At 38.8% G+C, this 22043-nt stretch overlaps 1 protein-coding gene across 1 annotated transcript in view; it reads right to left on the bottom strand.

Annotated features, from left to right (window-relative positions):
• melk (maternal embryonic leucine zipper kinase) overlaps nucleotides 1-22043 on the bottom strand; it is an 87763-nt gene that overhangs the window by 5375 nt on the left and 60345 nt on the right. Inside the window, exons 12-17 of the mRNA XM_059969113.1 lie at nucleotides 19084-19209; nucleotides 17343-17471; nucleotides 16083-16308; nucleotides 13268-13355; nucleotides 10177-10345; nucleotides 3522-3625 (exon numbers count right to left, since the gene is read on the bottom strand). Coding sequence (XP_059825096.1) covers nucleotides 3522-3625; nucleotides 10177-10345; nucleotides 13268-13355; nucleotides 16083-16308; nucleotides 17343-17471; nucleotides 19084-19209 — 842 coding nt within the window. The remainder of the gene's footprint in view (nucleotides 1-3521; nucleotides 3626-10176; nucleotides 10346-13267; nucleotides 13356-16082; nucleotides 16309-17342; nucleotides 17472-19083; nucleotides 19210-22043) is intronic.

Raw genomic sequence — 22043 nt, 5'->3', positions numbered from 1 at the left:
CTAACCTGTGTAAAGGGGGTTTCTTCTTTTTCTTTGTTACTGGGTATGTTAATCAAAATGGCTTCTTTGTTTTGTTAAAAGTGGGAATGCTTCTTTGTTGCGAGAGAGTGCTGGAAGCTTGTTTGGATTAAAATTTACTGATAAAGAGAATTGTATTCCTTTGTTAACCAATTGGGATTAATGTTGTTCTTTCTTCTGTAAGCTATTGTTGGCGGGCTTCTGGGGAGATTGGCGCGAGGGGGTGAGAGAGGGAGGACGCGATGCTGTAAACTGGGCAAGGAACGGACCCCAATCAGGGGTTCTGAGGCCAGGAGGTACCCCGAGGAGAGGAAGATAGATGTGCTTGGCTGACCACTTCGGGTGGTGCCTTTTCCTTCATATATACTGTATCGTTATTAATCACTTATTACTACAACTAAGTGATTAATAACGATACAGTATATATGAAGGAAAAGAAAATAAAGAAAAGGCGCCAAACTTATGAAAGTCCAAACCACTTCGTGCACAACTGTCAGAGCTCAATTACTTAAGTCTTCTGGCCACCATTCGATCCCCTCCGAACTCCTTGACTCGCAGCTCAGGACCACCCAAAGTGGTCAACCAAGCACATCTATCTTTGTCTCCTCTCCTCAGGGTACCTCCTGGCCTTGGACACCCCGCTTGGGGTCTGTTCCTCGCCCAGTTTACAGCATCGCGTCCTCCCTCTCTCACCCCCTCGTGCCAACTCCCCCAAAATGACCGCCAACAATAGCTTACAGACTCAGAAGAAAGAACAACATTAATCCCAATTGGTTAATAAATGAATACATTTCTTGTTATCAGTAAATTTTAACCCAAACAAGCTTCCAGCACTCTCTCGCAACAAAGAAGCATTCCTACTTTTAACAAAACAAAGCAGCCATTTTGATTAACATACGCAGAAGAAACCCCCTTTACACCTGTCTCAGTGCGGGTGGATTTTAGGACCCAGGGGAGCAGAGGACCCGCAGCTGCTGCTGAATCCGCAGTTATCTGTTCCCTTGACGGAAAACGATCACGATTGAAAATGAAATGGAAATAATAAACTGATTGGAAAGCGGTGTAACACCGATCATTGGAAAAGTGTTAGGCTACAGTCGGTCAATGATCGGAACAATTTTAAAGGATAACGGATAAAGTGAGAATAATGCAGCATGTGAAAGGCCCTGCCCTGATGAAAGCTACAATTATTACTAAGCAATATAGTGGTTTAATTATTGAAATATATACATTTAAGTATTTTATATGCATAGAAAGGCAAAATATATACTTTATACAGTCGCCCCTCCTTATCTGCAGATTCAAACAACCGTGGATCACGAAAACGCAGGTTTTCTCTCCTGCACTTGTTGTTTGAGCATGTATAGGCTACATTTTCTTGTCATTATTCCCTAAACAATACAGTATAACAACTATTTACATAGCATTTACATTGTATTAGGCATTATAAGTAATCTAGAGATGATTTAGAAGTACAGGCAGTCCCCAGGTTATGAATGAGTTCTGTTCCTGAGTCCGCCTTTAAGTCAGATTTGAAGTCGGAACAGGTACATCCGGTATTATTTAGCGTCAGTTAGTCAAATGTTTGTCTTTGTATATAGTATATATTTTACCTTTCTATGCAAATAAAACACTTAAGAAACGTATGTATTTCAATAATTAAACCACTGCGTTGCTTAGTAATAATTGTAGCTTTCATTGGGGCAGGGGCTTTCACATGGTCCATTAAAATTGTTCCGATTGTTGACCGACTGTAGCCTAATGCTTTTCCAATGACTAACAGTGTTCCACCTCTTTCCAATCGCTTTATCGCTTCCACCTTCATTTTAATCATGATCATGATTATTTTCATGAACAGAAACACTGTGGATTCAGAGATCCGCTGGGTCCTAAAGACCACCGCACTAAGCCAGTTTAAATAAGGAACCTGAGCATCTGTGTTTTTTGTAACTACGGGGGGTGGGGGTGGGGTCCCGGAACCAATCACCCACGGATAAGGAGGGCCGACTGTACTAACTGACGCGAAATAATACTGTATGTACCTGTTCTGACTTATGTACAAACCAGACAGGAACAGAATTTGTTCGTAACCCGGGGACTGCCCGCATCATCTTCAAAGAATTCTGCACTTAACCCCTCCCCATTCCCCTCTGTTACTGCACATCTCAGAAGTATCTCACCAAACCTGTTGCCTTTTCCCATCCCAAACGCAAGAGGTTCTGCAGATACTGGAAATCCAGAGTAACACCCACAAAGTGCTAGAGGAAATCATGTCCTGATGCCCAAACATCACTTTATTCCTCTCCATAGATGCTGCCTGCCCTGTTGAGTTCCATCATCATTTTATGTTACTCTGTCTTTTCCCGTCCCTTCTGCCAAAATGCAACACTTCAAACTTGAGTATTAAATTCTATTTGCCACTTGCCTGTCTATTCTGCTAACCCATGTCCTATTGTACAGAGATGGCATAATGCCTCTCATTTGCCACCTGCTAAAGTTTAGCATCACTGCAGTTTTTGAAACTTTAGTCTGTTCTAGCACCAACCCTGTGTGCCATCTAAGCAACGCAAGCAACACTGCTGCGTGTCATCTTCCAGCTTGAAAAGAGTGAAAATCAAAAGAACTACAAATGCAAGAAAGCCAAGATAAAAATCAGAAGATACTAGAAGGAATCAGCAGATTAGGCGGCATCTATAGAAAGAAAAACAATGCTTCAGGTTTGAGACTTTTCATCAGAATAAGAAAGGAAGCAACTGTAGGTATCATTGAAGGTGAAGTAGAGCAATTGCTGGAGTAAATCAATTTGTTTCTGATTGGATTAAATAAAATGTCCATTAAGGCATTAAAAACAGCAAGACCTGTGTCTATGCAATATGTTGCTAATATTATAAAGTTTATGTAATGTTATATTGTCTAGTCTATTGGGCATATCCAGCAGATCAGACTGTATAAAGAAAAAGGGAATAAAAGAATGATGCCAGCGATGGCTGGATATGATGAAGACAAAAGTAGCCAGATTGTGACTCATTTTCAGTCCATAATCAAAAATGTTTGGAAATCTTGGTTATCTAGTATAAGGTGTCATCAAGCAGGCCAAGTAACCTAACAAAGTGAATGGTCAAATTCATAAGTCACCAAATTAAAATAAATTGACTGAACAATTTACAGAACTACAATTGGGACATTTTACAGTAGGAATTAAAATAATATTGAAATGTTCTAAACAATTATTTCAGTAAATAATCATCTGTATTCCATTTATATAATGGCTTGTGTGTGTATAAAAGATAACTGCATTTAAAAGAAGTTGTAAATAGAGAACTTTGCACTTATTCACTGCCACAGAAGTAAACACTAAAACAATAAATCTTGTGAGATGAAACTATTGAATGTGTTTTCAATTTTGTTGATGCATAGGTACCTCATTCCCATCAAACCTGCAATACTTTAACACTAATACCCATTACTTTCATTCAAATATTGGACTAATTTTAAAAACTTACCCCTTTTGCACAAAGTCTACACGTTTGGTTGGTAAAATCCGAATAATTTCATCCAAAGCTTGATCTGCATTCACCATGGTGGTTGTTGTCACATTATATTGTGCCTAAAAGAGCAAGCATGATTTTACTGCAGTTTCCATATTACAAATTCAAAGAGTTTTCGCTTGTTTAACCACAAGCATTGAATACAAAAGTGCAATTCCAATTTTGGAATAATTTCCTTTTTGTAATACTAAACAAATTAGAATTTTCTTCAAGGATCTATTTGCATATAATATATTGTCAGAGAAAATAAATATGATGATCCTTTAATGATTCAGTATTTAAAATAAGCCAGGTTGGGTTATTAGACCATCTAAAGTATTCCAAAATAATTTACTTTAAAAGATTTCTCAGGATGGTTTATGTGAATTACTGCATAACAGATGATAGTATCAGGCAAGCATAGCTACATTTCTGTGAGACTGCAGAGAAAGGACAAATACAAGCTGCATGTTAGATCAGCACTTTACTCTCTGGAGTGTAGGAGAATGAGGGGAGATTTGGTAGAGGTTTACAAAATTATAAGGTTTCAGATAGGGGAAATGCAACCGGGCTTTTTCCATTGAGGTTGGGTGAGACTATAACTAGAGGTCATAGGTTAAAAGTGAAAGTAAAATATTTAAGAGAACCTGAGGGGGAATCTTCACTCAGAGGGTGATGAGAGTGTGGAATGACCTGCCGGCACAAATGGTGCATGTGGTTTCGTTTTCAACATTTAAGAGAAATTTGGATTATTACATGGATGGGAAGGGTATGGAGAGCTACAGTATGATCTATACCTTGACTAATGGGACTATGCAGAATAATACATTGGTGCCAATCAAATGGGCCAAAAGGTCAGTTTCTATGCTGTAGTGTTTTGACTCTATTGCTCGAGGTCACACAAAGGCGGCTTTTAGTATGCTTGCCTGCACAGAGCTAGGCATTGGGTATAGGAGCTGAGAAATCAGACGCCATGTTACAGCCATATGAAATGTTGGTATTATTGCATTTGGAGTATTATGTGGTGCTCAGGTTTCTACTCTTCAGGAAGGTCATGGTAAAGAAGAGATTCACCAGGATGTTACTGAGAATGGAGAGCTGTAGTTATACAAGTGTGGATAGAATGAGTTTATTCTCATTGAAATGTTGGAGGCTGAGGGGTAATCTTGTATGGTTTATAAAATTATGAGACTTATAGATAGGGTAGGTAGTTATTCTTCCAGGGTAGGCTAGTTGAGAACTAGACGTCAGTGGTTTAAGGTGACGGAAAGAAATTTAAAGGAGATCCATAGTTATCTGGATATGATTACAACATTTAAAAGCACTTTGGGTAAATACTGAGATAGGAAAAGAGTAGGAAAGATATGGGCCTAATGTAGGTTAATGGGATCAGTGCCAATTATGCTTCATGCATGAGGTGGGCCTAAAAGGGACAGACAGGAATGATGGGCTGATATCCAAATTGGCAGGTTATGATTAGTCATGTTCCTTAAGGTTCACTGTCACTAACTTTAAAGTGTTCAGAAAGTACTGTTTTATCTTTTCTGTAGACAATTTATTAGTGACTTTGATAAGAGTTTCATGTTCCTAGGCTTCACTAATAGAGCTGTTCTGTGAATGGTAGCAGTCAGGTGTTTTGAAGTCAAGGAGGAACTGAAGTTAATGGGAGAGGGGCACCCTCTCCATGGCACACATCAGGTATGAGGTCTCTCAGTACTGATGTACATTGTGCAGGTGTGACTTGTATCTTGACCCTGCACTGAAAGTTAAGAGGTTCTGAAGATTTCATTATGAAAGCTTATTACCTCAAAATGCACCATAATTCAATCTAAAAATCAGTTTAAGAATTTTCTTCTTGCCATATCAAAATAAGAAAATTAGGAAAGTTGAGTTTTAGTAATGAGTCATATCCTTAAAAGCAAAAAGTTCATTCATCTACTCCACCTCTTAGTGTGACAAATTTAGCTGTCACTTTGGCATTTAATTTTCCATAGCTGACATGATTCACAGAATCCCAAAAGTGCTTTTAATGCAGAAAAAATATCCAATGGAAAAAAAATGTTAAGACAAAGATTAGGATGTAATGAAGAGGATAAAAAGAAGGCTTTAAAAATAAAAATAAATACAAATAAAAATTATAGACCAGTGAGCCTAACATCAATAGGCAGAAAGTCACTAAAAGGTATCCTAAGGGACCGGAATATGAGTATTTGGATAGACACGGACTGATTAAAGATAGTCAGTACGGCTTTTTGTGTGGTAGGTTGTATTTAACCAATTTAACCAGGGAGATAGTCACCCCTAGGAGTCAAGAGGCAGGTAGTTGGGTGACTGTCAAGAGAGGGAAGGGGAGTAGACGGGAAGAGCAGAGTACCCCTGTGGCCGTTCCCATCAACGATAAATATACAGTTTTGGATACTGTTGGTGGGGACGACCTAGAAGGGACAAGTTGCAGTGGTTGCGTCTCTGGCACCGAGACTGGACGCTCAGCTCAGAAGGGAAGGAGGGAAAAGAGGAGGGCAATAGTAATAGGGGATTTGATAGTTAGGGGGACAGATAGGAGTTCTGTGGAAGAGATTGAGAATCCCAGATGATCTGTTGCCTCCCTGGTGCCAGGGTCCATGATATCTCGGATTGAGTTCTCAGTATTCTCAAGAGGGAGGGTGAGCAGCCAGACGTCATGGTCCATGTAGGGACCAATGACGTGGGCAGGAAGAGTGAGGTGGTCCTGAAAGGTGAGTTTAGGGAGCTAGGTGCCAAGTTAAAGGACAGGACCTCGATAGCAATCTCAGGATTGCCACCAGTGCCACGTGCAGGTGGGTTTAGAAATAGTAAGATAGTGCAGATCAACATGTGGCTGAAGACATGGTGCAGGAGGGTGGCCTTCAGATTTATAGATAATTGGGCAGTTTTCCTGGGAAGGTGGGACCTGTTCTGGTGGGACATCTGGACTGGAGAGGGGCAAATATTCTTCCAGGTAGGTTTGCTAGAGAGGCTCCAGTGGATTTAAACTAGATATGAGGGGGGGAGGGGAACCAGAGTGTAGAAACAGATGTATGGGAGAAGGAAGAAAAAGAAGACAGTAAAGTTCTTTGTACTGTTAGAGATAAATAGAGAGGAAGAGGTAGAGAATTTCTTAAATGCATTTATTTTAATGCTATGAGCATTGTAAGAAAGGTGGATGAGCTTAGAGCATGGATTGATACCTGGAAATATGATGTTGTAGCTATTAGTGAAACATGGTTGCAGGAGGGGTGTGATTGGCAACTAAATATTCCTGGATTTCGTTGCTTCAGGTGTGATAGAATCAGAGGGACAAGAGGGGGAGGTGTTGCGTTGCTTGTCAGAGAAAATATTACAGCTGTGCTCTGGCAGGATAGATAAGAGGACTCGTCAAGGGAGGCTATTTCGGTGGAATTGAGAAATGGGAAAGGTGTAGTAACACTTACAGGGGTGTATTATATGTCACCTAATGGGGAGCACGAATTGGAGGAGCAAATTTGCAAGGAGATAGCAGATATTTGTAGTAAGCACAGGGTTGTGAATGTGGGAGATCTTAATTTTCCATTCATAGACTGGAAAGCCCATATTGTAAAAGGGATGGATGGTTTGGAGTTTGTAAAATGTGTGCAGGATCGTTTTTTGCAGCAATACATAGAGGTACCAACTAGAGAAAGGTCAGTGTTGGATCTCCTGTTAGGGAATGAAATAGGTCAGGTGACGGAGGCATGTGTTGGGGAGCACTTCGGGTCCAGTGATCACAATGCCAATAGTTTCAATAGAATTATGGAGAAGGAAAGGACTGGACCTAGGATTGAGATTTTTGATTGGAGAAAGGCTAACTTTGAGGAGATGCGAAAGGATTTGGAAGGAGTGGATTGGGACAATTTATTTTATGGGAAGGATGTAATAGAGAAATGGAGGTGATTTAAAGGTGAAATTTTGAGGGTACAGAATCTTTATGTTCCTGTTAGGTTGAAAGGAAAGGTTAAAAGTTTGAGGGAGCCATAGTTTTCAAGGGATATTGGAAACTTGGTTAGGAAAAAGAGAGACACCTACAATAAATATAGGCAGCCTGGAGTAAATGAGGTGCTTGAGGAATACAAAGAATGTAAGGAGAATCTTAAGAAAGAAATTAGAAAAGCTAAAAGAAGATACGAGGTTGCTTTGGCAAGTAAGGTGAAAATAAATCCAAAGGATTTCTACAGTTATATTAATAGCAAAAGGATAGTGACGGATAAAATTGGTCCCTTAGAGAATCAGAGTGGACAGCTATGTGTGGAGCTGAAAGAGATGGGGGAGATTTTGAACAATTTCTTTTCTTTGGTATTCACTAAGGAGAAGGATATTGAATTGCGTAAGGTAAGGGAAACAAATTGGGAAGTTATGGAGACAATGATGATTAAAGAGGAGGAAGTACTGGTGCTTTTAAGGAATATAAAAGTGGATAAATCTCTGGGTCCTGACAGGATATTCCCTAGGACCTTGAGGGAAGTTAGTGTGGAAATAGCAGGGGCTCTGACAGAAATATTTCAAATGTCATTAGAAACGGGGATGGTGCCGGAGGATTGGTGTATTGTTCATGTGGTTCCATTGTTTAAAAAGGGTTCTAAGAGTAAACCTAGCAATTATAGGCTTGTCAGTTTGACGTCAGTGGTGGGTAAATTAGAAAGTATTCTTAGAGATAGTAAATATAATTATCTGGATAGACAGGGTCTGATTAGGAACAGTCAACATGGATTTGTACGTGGAAGGTCATGTTTGACAAATTTTATTGAATTTTTTGAAGAGGTTACTAGGAAAGTTGATGAGGGTAAAGCAGTGGATGTTGTTTATATGGACTTCAGTAAGGCCCTACCTTCAGTAAGGGATTTTATTCCTTGGAATGTAGAAGATTGAGAGGAAATTTGAGAGAGGTATACAAAATTATGAGGGGTATAGATAGGGCAAATTAAACCTGGCTTTTTCCACTGAAATTGGGTGGGACTACAACTAGAGGTCATGAGTTAAGGATGAAAGATGAAAAGTTTAAGAGGAACATGAGGGAAAAGTTTACTCAGAGGGTCATGAGAGTGTGGAATGAACTGCCAGTGCAAGTGGTGCACGTGAGGTCGATTTCAAAGTTTAATAGAAGTTTGGATAGGTACAGTGTGGAGGACTATGGTCCCAGTGCAGGCCAATGGGAGAGGCAGTTTAAGTGGATCGGCATGGACTAGATGGGTCCAAGGGTCTGCTTTTGAGCTGTACTTTTCTATGACTCTATATGAGTCAGAAGTACAAGGCTCATATGAGCAATATGAAGTTGCTCATAGGCAATTTGCTAATAGATAAGTGATACTGCAACTAAAAAGTTAATAGTTTAAAATTTGCAGCAGAAGTTAAAGCACAAGTCTGAATTGTTTGTCATTTAAACATTTGGCTGCAGAAGTTGCTGCTCAGAGAGGCAGTGAAAAAGTTGAGAGCTGAGAATTGTGTCACAAATATGCATAACTTAAGGCCTACATTTGTGAATGGTGACAACAAAAAAAAAAGTCAAGAAGGTTCATTGAGTCGTTGCATTTTGATGGCCTATAGGTGGTAATTATTTCTGGCTACAACAGAATTTGAGGCAAAGCAAAGACTATGCTATGGAGCTTGCCAATAAAGTACAAATGGTGCAGGAAAACATCCAAGAGTCAAGATTTACAAAATTATCGATTACCAATATTTTTACCTTACATCAATTAACAGAAACAAATAAAATTAATAAATATCCCCCCTTGCAAAAGTAGAACCATAGAACATTACAGCACAGAAACAGGCCTTTTGGTCCTTCTTGGCTGTGCCGAACCATTTTTCTGCCTAGTCCCACTGACCTGCACCTGGGCCATATCCCTCCAAACCCCTCTCATCCATGTACCTGTCCAAGTTTTTCTTAAATGTCAAGAGTGAGCCCATATTCACCAGTTCATCTGGCAGCTCATTCCACATTCCCACCACTCTCTGTGTGAAGAAGCCCCCCATAATGTTCCCTTTAAGCTTTTCCCCCTTCACCCATGACCTCTGTTTTTTTTTTCTCTCCTAGCCTCAGTGGAAAAAGCCTGCTTGCATTCACTCTATCTATACCCATTATAATTTTATACACCTCTATCAAATCACCCCTCATTCTCCTACGCTCCAGGAAATAAAGTCCTAATCTATTCAACCTTTTTCTGTAACTCAATTTCTCAAGTCTCGGCAACATCCTTGTAAACCTTCTCTGCACTCTTTCAACCTTATTAATATCCTTCCTGTAATTAGGTGACCAAAACTGCACACAATACTCTAAATTCAGCCTCACCATTGTCTTAGACAACCTCATCATTACATTCCAACTCTTATACTCAATACTTTGAGTTATAAAGGCCAATGTACCAAAAGGTCTCTTTACAACTCTATCTGCTTGTGGCGCCACTTTTAGGGAATTATGTATCTGTACTCCCAGATCCCTCTGTTCTACTGCACTCCTCAGTGTCCTACCATTACTACTCCTAGTATGTTCAACTCCTCATACTACTCCTCAGTATGTTCAACATAACCGATTCCACAGTTTAACCATTCAATCTGATTTTTAACAATGGATCAATTGGTAAAGTTAACCTGAAAGACTAACCTTGATCTTCCTTGGTCCATCTTTAAAAGGTCTTTTCCGTTTGCTAGGAGTTAGCATTGTGATCATCTTGTCCAACCCCCGCTCCAAGCTTCCAAACATCTTGGTTCCCTTTTTCTTTTGGCTGCTTTCACCATCATTCTGATATAAATTAATGTCCAACGAACGAGTCCTATATGTTCCAACATTTAATAGGTTCTTTTATTTTAATATGAAAAGCCTAATCCACTCCTTATAAAGCAGAACCAAAAATGTGCAAATAATAAAACTACATAATTTTCATCATCACTGAGTGGATCTTTTGTTAATTTACAGTGTTCTTCACTTAACTGTTCAGGAGCCCTTAGACCTACCAGGATGAGAGTTGGTTTACGACTGACCTTGAATAATAACCATTTGTGAATATGCAGCAATATGCAAGCGCTCCACTGGGAGTCTGGTATCTTATGAGTGGTTTCATGAAGTATATGGTACAAAGAGAAATACCACTGGCAAAACTTTCAGATGATACAAACCTAATGAAAATGACAGATTTGAAAGCTGAATAAGATAAATTACTGGAAGAACTGATTAGGGAATTAGGCCAAGAAGAGAAAGAAGAAATTCAAAGATTAAAAATGCAAAGGTTTCAGAAATCAGACAGGACCTACTACATGTGTTTGTTAAAAGGGAAATCCAATCATCCAATGGTAATAAATGAAATCTTAATAATGAGCGAAGAGTTAAGAAAACAAAAAGAGGTTCAACTGAAATTTTTAATAATCCTGTAGAAAAATAATACTATAGTCCCGAAATACAGAAGACAGAAAGTAAAATCATTGGGTCATAGTTATACAGCACAGAAACAAAGGCCCTCCAGCCCACCTTGTCTATGCTGACAATCATACCCACCAATACCACTTGTATGCATAATTCTATGTTCTCCATTCCTTGCTCATTCAAGTACCTGAATAGATGCTTCTTAAATGCTGTTACCGTTCCACTTCCACCACCTCTTGCATCTCATTCCAGATGCCAACTAGCCTTTATGGTTTAAAAACAAAAACAGCTCCTCAGATCCCCTTTAAAGCTCTCCTCACTCATGTATACCCTCCAGTTTTAGACGACCCTACCATGAGAAATGAACAAACGACAGAAAATCTGCAGGTGCTGGAAATCCAAGCAACTCACATAAAATGCTGGAGGAACTCAATAGGCTAGGCAGCATTTATGGAAAAGAGTACAGCTGACATTTCAGGCTGAGATCCTTCAGCATGGGAAATGAACACTGACTATCTATAGTCTTTTGTCTACCAGGGCTCTAATAGTTTATGTACTTTTATCGTGTCACCTCTCACCTTCCTTCACTCCTGAGAAGACAGACCATGGATATTCAACCTCTCCTTAGAGCGCAGGCCATCCAAACCAGTCAATACTTTTGTGAATCCTTTCTGCACTTTTTCTATTTTAATCGCTTTCATCCTATAGCGGATGGCTGGATAGATTGCATTAAGAAACTTCTTACTGATTTTAAGGTACTTAAGAGAATCTTGATTGCAACCAACTGTTTCACTTGATGCAGAACAGAAACAGTCTTTGTTTAGAATACCAGAAGAGATACTGAGTGGGCTATTTGGAAAAGACATCAAGTGGAATGGTGTGCCCCACCCCCATCAAGTTTTATTCAAAGTAAAAAAAAATTATTTTCGAAAATAGTGATCTGGACTTCCATGAGAAATGCCATTAGTTTTTGTCAAACTCTTATCATTTCTCTCGAGGCAACCTCAGACTACCAAACAAGGGTGTGGAAATACTAAACTTCTTCAGAGTTGTTTTCCAGCTGTTTTCCAAATGCATTCTTGTATTAGATGTATTATGCATTACCAACTCCCTGCAGTTTCCCAGCAGTTATGTTGGGAAATCTGTTGTTTGCTGAAGTATAAGGTTAAATCATTCCACTAATTCAATGAACAACCTTTTGGATAATTGCTTTTTAGTGATTGATTTTAAAATACGTGCAAGTTAATAGTTTTATTTATTTTATTAATTACATTTTAGTAGTGTGATTTTTATAGTTTGCACATGAAAGACATTCAAATTGTTAGCTTTAGCAGCTGGGAGCTTGGCTTAACCAGCTATTAAAGGGCAAACACGAGGAAATACTGGAAATTCAAGCAACACACACAAAATGCTGATGGAACACAGCAGGTTAGGCAGCATCTATAGGGAGAAGTGCTGTCGGGGTCTCGGCCCAAAACGTTGACAGCGCTTCTCGCTATAGATACTGCCTGACCTGCTGCATTCCACCAACATTTTGTGTGTGTTGCCAGCTATTAAAGCATTTCTTTGGGCATGGTGTTATCAATTAATCAGAGCTGTTGGAAGAAGATGGTGTTTTAAGATCTGCATAAGTGTGAACTTATCAGAAGGGGATGAAGAAAATATCAGAAGCTTACTGTTTGGAAATTTCAGGAAAATAACATACTTGCGTGCATTAATATGCCTTCAAATGCCAATATATACTTTCAGGTTCAATTCCCAGATATGAATAAGTACTCTAATCAAGATACAGCTTGGACTTTGATAACAATTTCCAGCTCATGAGATAAAGGCCAACATTTAATAATTTTGTAATTGTATTTTTTACTTTTCTTTAAAAACTGATTTCTGTATTGGGGAACTTTTAAATTTAGTACTGAATTCATAAGTTCTTCTTATTTGGAAAATATCCAATGCCGGTAGTAGTTTAAGGAAAGGAAACTAGAACTGAAATGGGAGGAGCTATGTATATATGCTAATTCTATTGATGGCATTTCTTTTATTTATTGGGATACTGTGCAGAATAGGCTCTCCGAGCCACGCCGCCCAGCAACCCCCCAATGTAAACCTAGCAATGAACAATTAATCTACCAAATGGTACATCTTTTGGGAGGAAAAGATGGGAGGAAACTAGAGCACCCAGAGGAAATCCGTGTGGTCAAGGGGAGAACGTACAAACACCTCACAGGCAGTGGTGGTTACAGAAAATAATTGTATGTGCAGACAAAAAGAGTTTCCCCAATAATTAAATGCTCTACTGCTTACTTAGAATCATACAGTTGCTGTATGCACATACCGTCTTTCCGGACTAAATGCAGCAGCTGTATGTTCCTGTGGGACATCTTGGTTTGAATCCTGATTTAAAGATGTCTCTTTGACCACAGCTGACAGTTAAATAATGAGACAAAGAAATTAAAATGTAATACAAAATAAAAACCTTTCAATATTTGCTTTAAACTCAGCTCAACCATAAAATTTCCAGCAAAGTTTTGTAGCTATGCAAAAACAAATCAAAGTTTCAATACAAGTCAGTATGCAAGTACAAAAATGTATTTCCTGTCATTGATGGGTATTATTACCATTCAGTACAAGTAGCAAGATAACTTAGTGATATTTAAAATACTGACTTTCTTCAAAGTAAACACAATTTTTAAGAACGGATTAAAAAAATGTATTCTAACTTGGAAAAAGGCAAGTGAAAGCTAATCACAAACAAGAGAAAATCTGCACATGCTGGAAATCCGAGCAACTCACACAAAACACTGGAGGGACGTTTCAGGCTGAAACCCTTCAGCAGGACTGGAGAAAAAATGCTGAGGAGTAGATTTAAAAGGTGGGGGGGGGGAGGGAAACACAAGGTGATAAGTAAAACCTGATGGGGGAGGGATGAAATAAAGAGCTGGGAAGTTGATTGGCGAAAGAGACAGAAGACCATGGAAGAAAGAAAGGCGGGGGAAGGATCCCCAGAGGGAGACAATGGGCAGGGAGGGAGATAAAGTGAGAGAGGGAAAAGGGGATGGAAAATGGTGAAGTGGGGGGGTGGGAGATATTACCATATGTTTGAGAAATTGATTTTCATGCCATAGGCTGGAGGCTACCCAAACAGAATATAAGGTTGTTCCTCCAACCTGAGTGTGGCCTCATCATGACAGTGATGCAGGCCATAGATGGACATATCGCAATGGGAATGGGAAGTAGAATTAAAATGGGCCCCGAATGGTAATGAGTGAAGAGGTGTAGGGGCAGGTGTAGCACTTGTTCCTCTTGTAAGGATAAGTGCCAGGAGGGAGATCAGTAGGGAGAGACGAATGGACAAGGGAGTCGCATAGGGAGCAACCACTATGATAAGCAGAAAGTGGGTGGGAGGGAGAGGTGTGCTTGGAGATGGGATCCTGTTGGAGATGGTGGAAGTTTTGGAGAATTATGTGCTGGAAGTGGAGGCTGGTGGAGCAGCAGATGAGGACAAGAGGAACTCTATCCCTTGTAGGATGGCAGGAGGATGGGGTGAGAGCAGACATGCGTGAAATGGAAGAGATGTGGTTAAGGGCAGCTTTGAAGGTGGAGGAAGGGAAGCCCCTTCATTTGAGAAAGGACATCCTTCATTCTAGAATGAAAAGCCTCACCCTGAGAGCAATTGCAGCAGAGACAGAGGAATTGAGAGAAGAGGATGGCACTTTTACAAGTAACAGGCTGGTAAGAAGTATATTCCAGACAAATGTGAGAGCCCGTGGCTCTATAATAGAATCAGTGGATAAGCTGTCTCCAGAGATAGAGGCAGTGAGATTGAGAAAGGGGAGGGAAGTGTCAGAAATGGATCAGATAAATTTGAGGGCAAGGTGGAAGTTGGAGGTGAAGTGAAAACCAATGCAAGTTTTGTGTTTGAAAGATAATTTTGTTTGGAAAGAGTTAAGAAGGAAGCAGGATATTGGTTTTCTTTACATTTTCCTTTAAATCATAAAACGATGAAAAAGTTAATTCCTCTATATTAGAATTTAGTTTTAAATTATGCAATATCTAAAATGTTATTTATTCCATGTGAAGCAAAAATCAGCCAAAAAAGTTTATACTGTTTTATGAATACCTCCTATATTCACTAATCAGTTATATTGACGACTTCTCTGTCTTCTCTGTGGAATCACAACTATATGTCTTTGAACTACAGTTATGCCACAGGTCTCTCACTCTTCCAATGTTCTATGTAGCTTCTCTTCCAAAGTTCTAAATTCCTTGTATTCTAATGTGCTGGATAATTCTTTATTAACTGAAACTATATCTTCTGTTCCAAATAAAATATGCTTAAACCATAATTCCTCAAGAACTTAATTTCTGAAATCAACCACTATTTTATGCTGGAGTTAATGTTCATTTTGAACAAAAATAGTATCTTGCACATCAGTGTTAGGTGACCAGGTACAAAAATAGTGTTCCAAAACAGAGGTAAAAGATCATGTTTTGATCATTATTTGCGGTGTAATTGCAAGAATGCTTTACTATTTTGACATAAATAATAATCACTGGAAATTTAGTACACATCTGGTAATATATCATTAAATTATGTCTTAATTTATGATTTATAAATAATGTCTTAATTATGTCTTAACCCCACCACCACTCAAAGGATGGCAAATCTTTGGAATTCCCTCTGTGAAAACTCAGACATGTCACTAAAATTTGAGTAATACACTTTCGAAAAGCATGGGAATCAAAGGAAATGGAGATAGGACAAAAAAAATTGTGTTGAGGTGGTTGATTGGCAGTGATCTTGCTCCTTGGCAGAACTAGCTTGAGGGGCTGTTTAGCTTATTCCTGGTTTTATTTCTATGCTTTCATGAAGTATACTGATTTTCTGTAATGCAACATGTTTCATCTGTCTTGCTAGAAAATAGTGGTCACTATAAAGCAAATCAGTATTTCAAATACCAGAAAGAAATGTGGCAACAGTTTCATAGCTTGTACATACATCCCTACTGTTACACTCTATAGAACAAACAACTCTTTCTTAATCTATGACTGCCAGACTACATTGGCTGGAAACTGAACCATGTGGCTGGACCACTTACTGTTTCATAACAGACACAAAAACCTAAGATTTTAACAACTGAAGAGGTTACCTTTATTAGGAACATCTTCATTTTTTCTAGGAATAACTAGATTTTTCTTTTCACGGCTTTTCTGAATAACCGGTGTTCTGGTTTCAGGCTGCACAAAGTTATCGTTGACATTCATATTCACTTTTATTTGCTTTATATTTTCTTTGTTTCCAGATTTCATTGAAGCAAGCTTTTGTTGTTTATCGAAAGACTGTAAATTATCTTCTGAATGATCTTTAAGTGCTTGCTGTGTAATAAGATTAAAAAGTATTTTAAAGAAATCAATGAGTTAATCTCATGGAATTTCAAAAATACAACATGCCTGTGAATGATTATAAAGATTAGAAACATGAGCATCTTGACACAAAGACTGTTCCTACGAAAAACATACGAGCAGTTTTTCCAACAGTTTTAAGTAGACTCCATTTTATTGGCTGCACAAGATCCAACAATATAGAAGAAGCTTTCATATTGGGCATCGATCTGACCTCAAGTCAAAATTGAAGCAATTTGGTGCTTAATCACAAATGGAAGAAATGTTTTGTATAGTTTAAAACACTTCAAACGTACCAGTACAAATTGATTAAAGTTTGCAGTAATCAACATGTCAATTTGGTGGGTGCATGTGCGGGCGTGCACGTGCATAAAATGCAAATGTACCAAAGATACAAAGACAGATGTTACACACAGAAAAACAAATCTAGCAATCCATTGGGTCTTCCTCATTAATTCAATTATATGAATGCCAAATATCACTTAGTGATTTTTGGGGAATAACATGCTGAGCACGCAATATTGAAATGTTGACATGATGATTCATCTGGTAATTGATTCACAAGTTGTAGAACTTTATTTTGATAGGTTTAAATGGAGGTTAGCTAATTATTTAGTATTGACCTCAGTCAAGTTTATCAAGGAATGTTAACAGTAGAAAGCTTTTTCTTCTTCACAAGAATGACATACTAATGAACATTTAAATACAATAACATCAGCCATCAGTATCAATCTTCCAGAGGCATGTGCTATTCCTGATCAAGATGTCACTGTATTATGCAAACAAACACAGATTACTCCAAGTTTTGCTGTTTTGTATGCACTTGCCATTGGCTGAGAAGTTAAGATCCCCACAGTTTTAAGGATCCAGAAATGGCTGGAATCATGAGCAAAAATGCAGAGAACTTGATTCCTCCAAACACAAGAATTCATACAATTTGATATATTTTTATTTTTGGTAAAATGAAATACCAGATCATAAAGAAATCTATGAAAAATTATGCAGACCTCTGTAACTTGGGATGAGTTTGTAAAAGGAAATTTCTCTTTGAGGATGCACTTATCGATAAAGTCCAGTGATCCACGTATGCAGGCCTGATCATCTTCCAAATCTTCGAAGTTTATATTTCTCTTTGACTAATAAAAAATAGGAGATAAATTTGCTACAAAATACAAAGATTAAATAGTAATGTGACTGCAAAAAGTAAAAATACCTCATATCACCATAAATTTCAAAGAAAAACAGTTCTTCAAAGAACCTACATGATAAAATTTACATTACAAACACTAGTTTGGCACAGTCATAACATCAGTTATATAAACATCTATATTCAAAGGTACACCAATACTGATGCAAAAAGATGAAACAATTTCATAGGAAATAAACCACTTACAATCCATTTCACATTCTTTCACAAGATAATATCCTACTCTTTAAGAAAAAACAACCTACATGCCAATCCACTAATTATATCCTTCATTTATTTTCAAAAAGGCTTGTAATAAGAATCTTTCTTTTCTGGCGGCGGGGGGGGGGGGGGGGAGAGTAGAGTAGATAGAATACAAACAAGGATCAAATTTAGAATTTCTCATAATTCTATTGGGAGACCAGGTTTCTCCCAATAGAAGGGAAGGCAAGAAATACAACTAAAAACATCATTAAGAACACCTTTTCTGAGATAAATTGTGGTAAACTGTCACCACAAGCAATGAAGAGGTGAGCAAAGATGAAGCTGACTCGAAGTATGAACCATGCTGGTGCATTGCAAAGTCATAACAGAACATGTTTGAGATGGTTTCGGAGTCGGGGAAGCAGTTGCAGCGAGTGATTCAGAGACGAGTCAAGGCAGGGGAGTTTCGATGTCTGTCCACCTAAACCTGATGCAAGGTAGGATTGATCTGAGCAGCCAGCTGATATGGAAAGGTTGAGAATGGCTCTGGGCTGGGCGGCAAGGTCTAGGCTGAGAACTTATCACTGCAGCGGGGCCTGAGTGCTAGTGTGGGGGACGACCTGGTGTTTGGAGAATTTATATGCCAGCCTGATAGACTGGAAAGGTAGGATGTCGGAGCCAGAGGAGAGGTCAGGCTGATTGCACTTGCTCTATTGCGACATTCACTCCTATCTCTGTGGCACTCCTCTGGCTGCTATCCATTTTGTGTCTGCGAGTTTTGTGGCGATTTGCCCACTTTATAATGAACTTGAGACTGAGGCTTTGAGCCTACATCAGCTGCTCCAGGATATGGGTTTATGGACTCAATTTGGTTCAAAACTCTGTTGCTTGCTTCTATCATTAGCGTGATTTGTATTTTTTCCCTCTTTCTCTGTTCATCAGATGTTGGTCTTTTTTTTTTAAAAAAAAAGTTGGGTTCTTTCAGGTTTCCTGCTTTTTGCCTGTAAGCAGACAAACTGGTTTTGCTGTAGGCTAGGAAGCTGAAACTACAAGTCGCTCTTCTTCATGTTGTCCTTTTCAAAGACAAGCACTTACCAGTTTTTTAGCTATGGATTATATAGGGAGTGGTCCCAGACAACTCCAGATCATCATGAGCCTGAGGTTCTTTTAAATTGGGAGTGGGATATGAAGGGCATGAAAATAGGGCATTAAAAATAAAGGATTTGCACCTAAAATAGTGATTTATACATTTTCCTCATAAGTTGCATTTTTAAAAATTTTGGTTGTTGTAATATGCAATAAAAAATTAAGTTACTGTTAAGACATTTTAAAATTAAGTCTTAAACTAAACTCCTCACCTTCAGTTCTGTTAGAGGTGTTGACACCTGCTGCTTCTCAGCACAAGAGAATAAGCGGACTGACTTTCCATGGCTTTTCTTGTGTAACAGCAGTAGATATGCAGCAGTTATTCTATCATATTTCCACTAAAACAAAATAATAAAAAACTTGATCTACTGTGTAATAGGAAGCTGTATTTGAACTAATACACGTTTCCAATAACAATTATGATTTAATGACACTGGCCACACCACAAATCGCTACTTTGGCAGGTGGGGTAAACTAGGTGAGGGTAGCTGGTGGAGTTCATACCCTGGAGTGATAGGGACATGTCGGTCCTAGTATGCAAAGTTAGCTCCGGCGGACTGGACAGATGAGTTCAATAGTGAGATCCAACGATCAATACGGTAATATTTAGTGGAAAGCAAAGGGCATGACAAGGCACAAAAATAGTCATGGTCAACCAAGGAAAACCCAGTTGTGAAGACTACTTGTGCCACTGGAATCGGACTTCCAAGCTCAAGAGAGGGGAGCGGCCTCAGTGCAATGGCTTTTCTACTTTAAAAAAAATCTCCCGCACAGATTTACTGTCATTGTTGGATACAATGGACAACCAAAATTAATCAATGATTTAATGTTACTAGGATATTAGCATTACACTTAATTTATTTTGTAAGGCAAATATATTTTCCCCCATTATATAATACTCTTGTATGGTCTCAGAAGTTTTTAGCAAGACAAAGGAAGGGAGAAAATCTGGGAACTTCGGGCCAGTTGGACATTAAACATTAAGGAAGATGCTGAAAACTATTAATGGGAAATTAGTAACAGTGTGCTTAGATAATAACAATAGCTTTAGACAAAAGCAACACAAATTTATTAAAGGAAAGTTATGTTTGACAAATCTGTTAAGCTTTTTTGTGCTTTAACTAACAGTAAATAAGACTGAACCAGTTAATGCGGTGCTTATGAACTCAAAGAACATCCTCTACAACACTGCAAGAGACGATTAAGTAAAAGTGAAGGGCACAGTATTGGTGCCTCTCAAAGTTCAACCTTACATCCCCGTGGAGAGAGGTGGAAATGGGTAAGGCCCGCTAGCGGGGCTCTGATGAAGCTGTATAGGACAATCCCCTGTACAGTGTATGCAATGATTACAGAAACATTAATGAACTCCAACCGTACCATTGGCTTTGGATGATGGAGATGGGAGGTCGTCAAAGGCCTGTGTTCCACTGAGAGTTAAGGGCCCATGAAGAAGGTGCACAGTATTGGTAAAATACAGGCATGGATCAAGAATTGGTTAGCAAACAGAAACTGGAATAGGGAAGATGTGACCAATGGTGTTCAAGATGCTCAAAATTTTTAACACTGATTTTGTGAAGCCCTCAAGTGTAATTTATTTCTGCTTGCTGATACCAAAGTAGATCGCAGTGAGGACTTTTTAGAAGAGAGGCTTCGGGAGAGTATAGACAGGCTAAGTGATGAGCAAAGACAGCACATGAAATACAATGTGGAAAAATGTGGGATCATTCATTAAAAAATAGAAAGACTACTTTTATTTAAAATGGTTAAAGATTGGGAAGTGCTGGCGTTCAGAAAGATTTTGGTGTTGTACAGTCGGCCCTCCTTATCCGTGAGGGATTAGTTCCAGGAAACCCCATGGATGCCAAAAGTCACAAATGCTCAAGTCCCTTATTCAACCTGTCTCAATGTGGTGGAGCTTTGGACTCAGCGGAACTCCAGACCTTATTTAACCTGTCTCAGTCAGGTGGACATTAAGACCCGGCGGCAGAGATCTGAATCTGCAGTGTTTCTGTTTGTGAAAATAATCATGAAAACGATTGAAAATAAAGTGGAAATAATAAAGCGATCGGAAAGAGGTGAAACGCCATCGGTCATTGGAAAAGCGTTAGACTACATCAGTCAACGATCGGAACAATTTTAAAGGATAAAGTGAGAAAGGCTCTGCCCCAATGAAAACTACAATTATTACTAAGCAACGCTGTGGTTTAATTATTGGGTGGGGGGGGGGGTTTGGGTTTTTGATCCTCAACATCAATCTGACACAGTGGAAAGCACACTTGGGAGCAATCTGTCCCGAGTCCCAAGAACTTCCATTCCCAAGCTCGGTGCTGAAACATAGACTCTTAAGTGTTTTATATGCATAAAAAGGTAAAATATATACTATATACTAAGACAAACGTTTGACTAACTGACGCTAAATAATACCAGATGTACCTGTTCTCACTTCCTTAGTAAGAGAAGTTCCGATTTTTTTCAATCCCGATTCACGATAACCCATGTACATCCACCCGTATACTTTAAATCATCTCTAGATTACTTATAATACCTAATACAATGTTAATGCTATGTAAAATGGTTGTTACACTGCATTGTTTAGGGAATAATGACAAGAAAATAAAGTCTGTACACACTTGAACAACAAGTGCTGGAAGAGCACTTACGGGTTTTTGCGATTCGCGGTTGGTTGAATTCGCGCATTTGTGGAATTTGTGGATAAGGAGGGCTGACTGTACACAGATCATGAAAATTAACATTTCAACAAATAGTCTGTTGTACTGTAATGTTAGAAATGTCTTGCTCTAATTATATACAGCTCTTTTGAGACCACATCTGTAGCATTATTTTCAGGTTTGACTTTGTGATGGAGGGAGTATCATGAAATTTTATCAGATTGATTTCTGGAATGAGAGGGAAGGTCATCTGGCCTGCCCTATTCTTCCTGGAGGCAGGAGGATTGGAGTTTGACAAGGTAGATGCAGAAACGATGTTTCCCTTGCTGGATCTCAGAAAAGCCAGAGGTAATAGCCTTTTAGATATTAGGGAAGAAATTAAGGAATATGAAGTTTGTGCACGAATGTGACAAAACCACATTTCTATTACCAGATCCCTCATAATGGACTACTATTTCCCTTATTACTGATGTCAAACTAACTGGTCTACAAATCTTATTCTT

The sequence above is a fragment of the Hypanus sabinus genome, chromosome 5, assembly GCF_030144855.1.
Source record: "Hypanus sabinus isolate sHypSab1 chromosome 5, sHypSab1.hap1, whole genome shotgun sequence".
Taxonomy (NCBI): domain Eukaryota; kingdom Metazoa; phylum Chordata; class Chondrichthyes; order Myliobatiformes; family Dasyatidae; genus Hypanus; species Hypanus sabinus.
The sequence above is the reverse complement of the archived record's forward strand: the minus strand, read 5'-3'. Positions and strand labels throughout refer to the sequence as shown.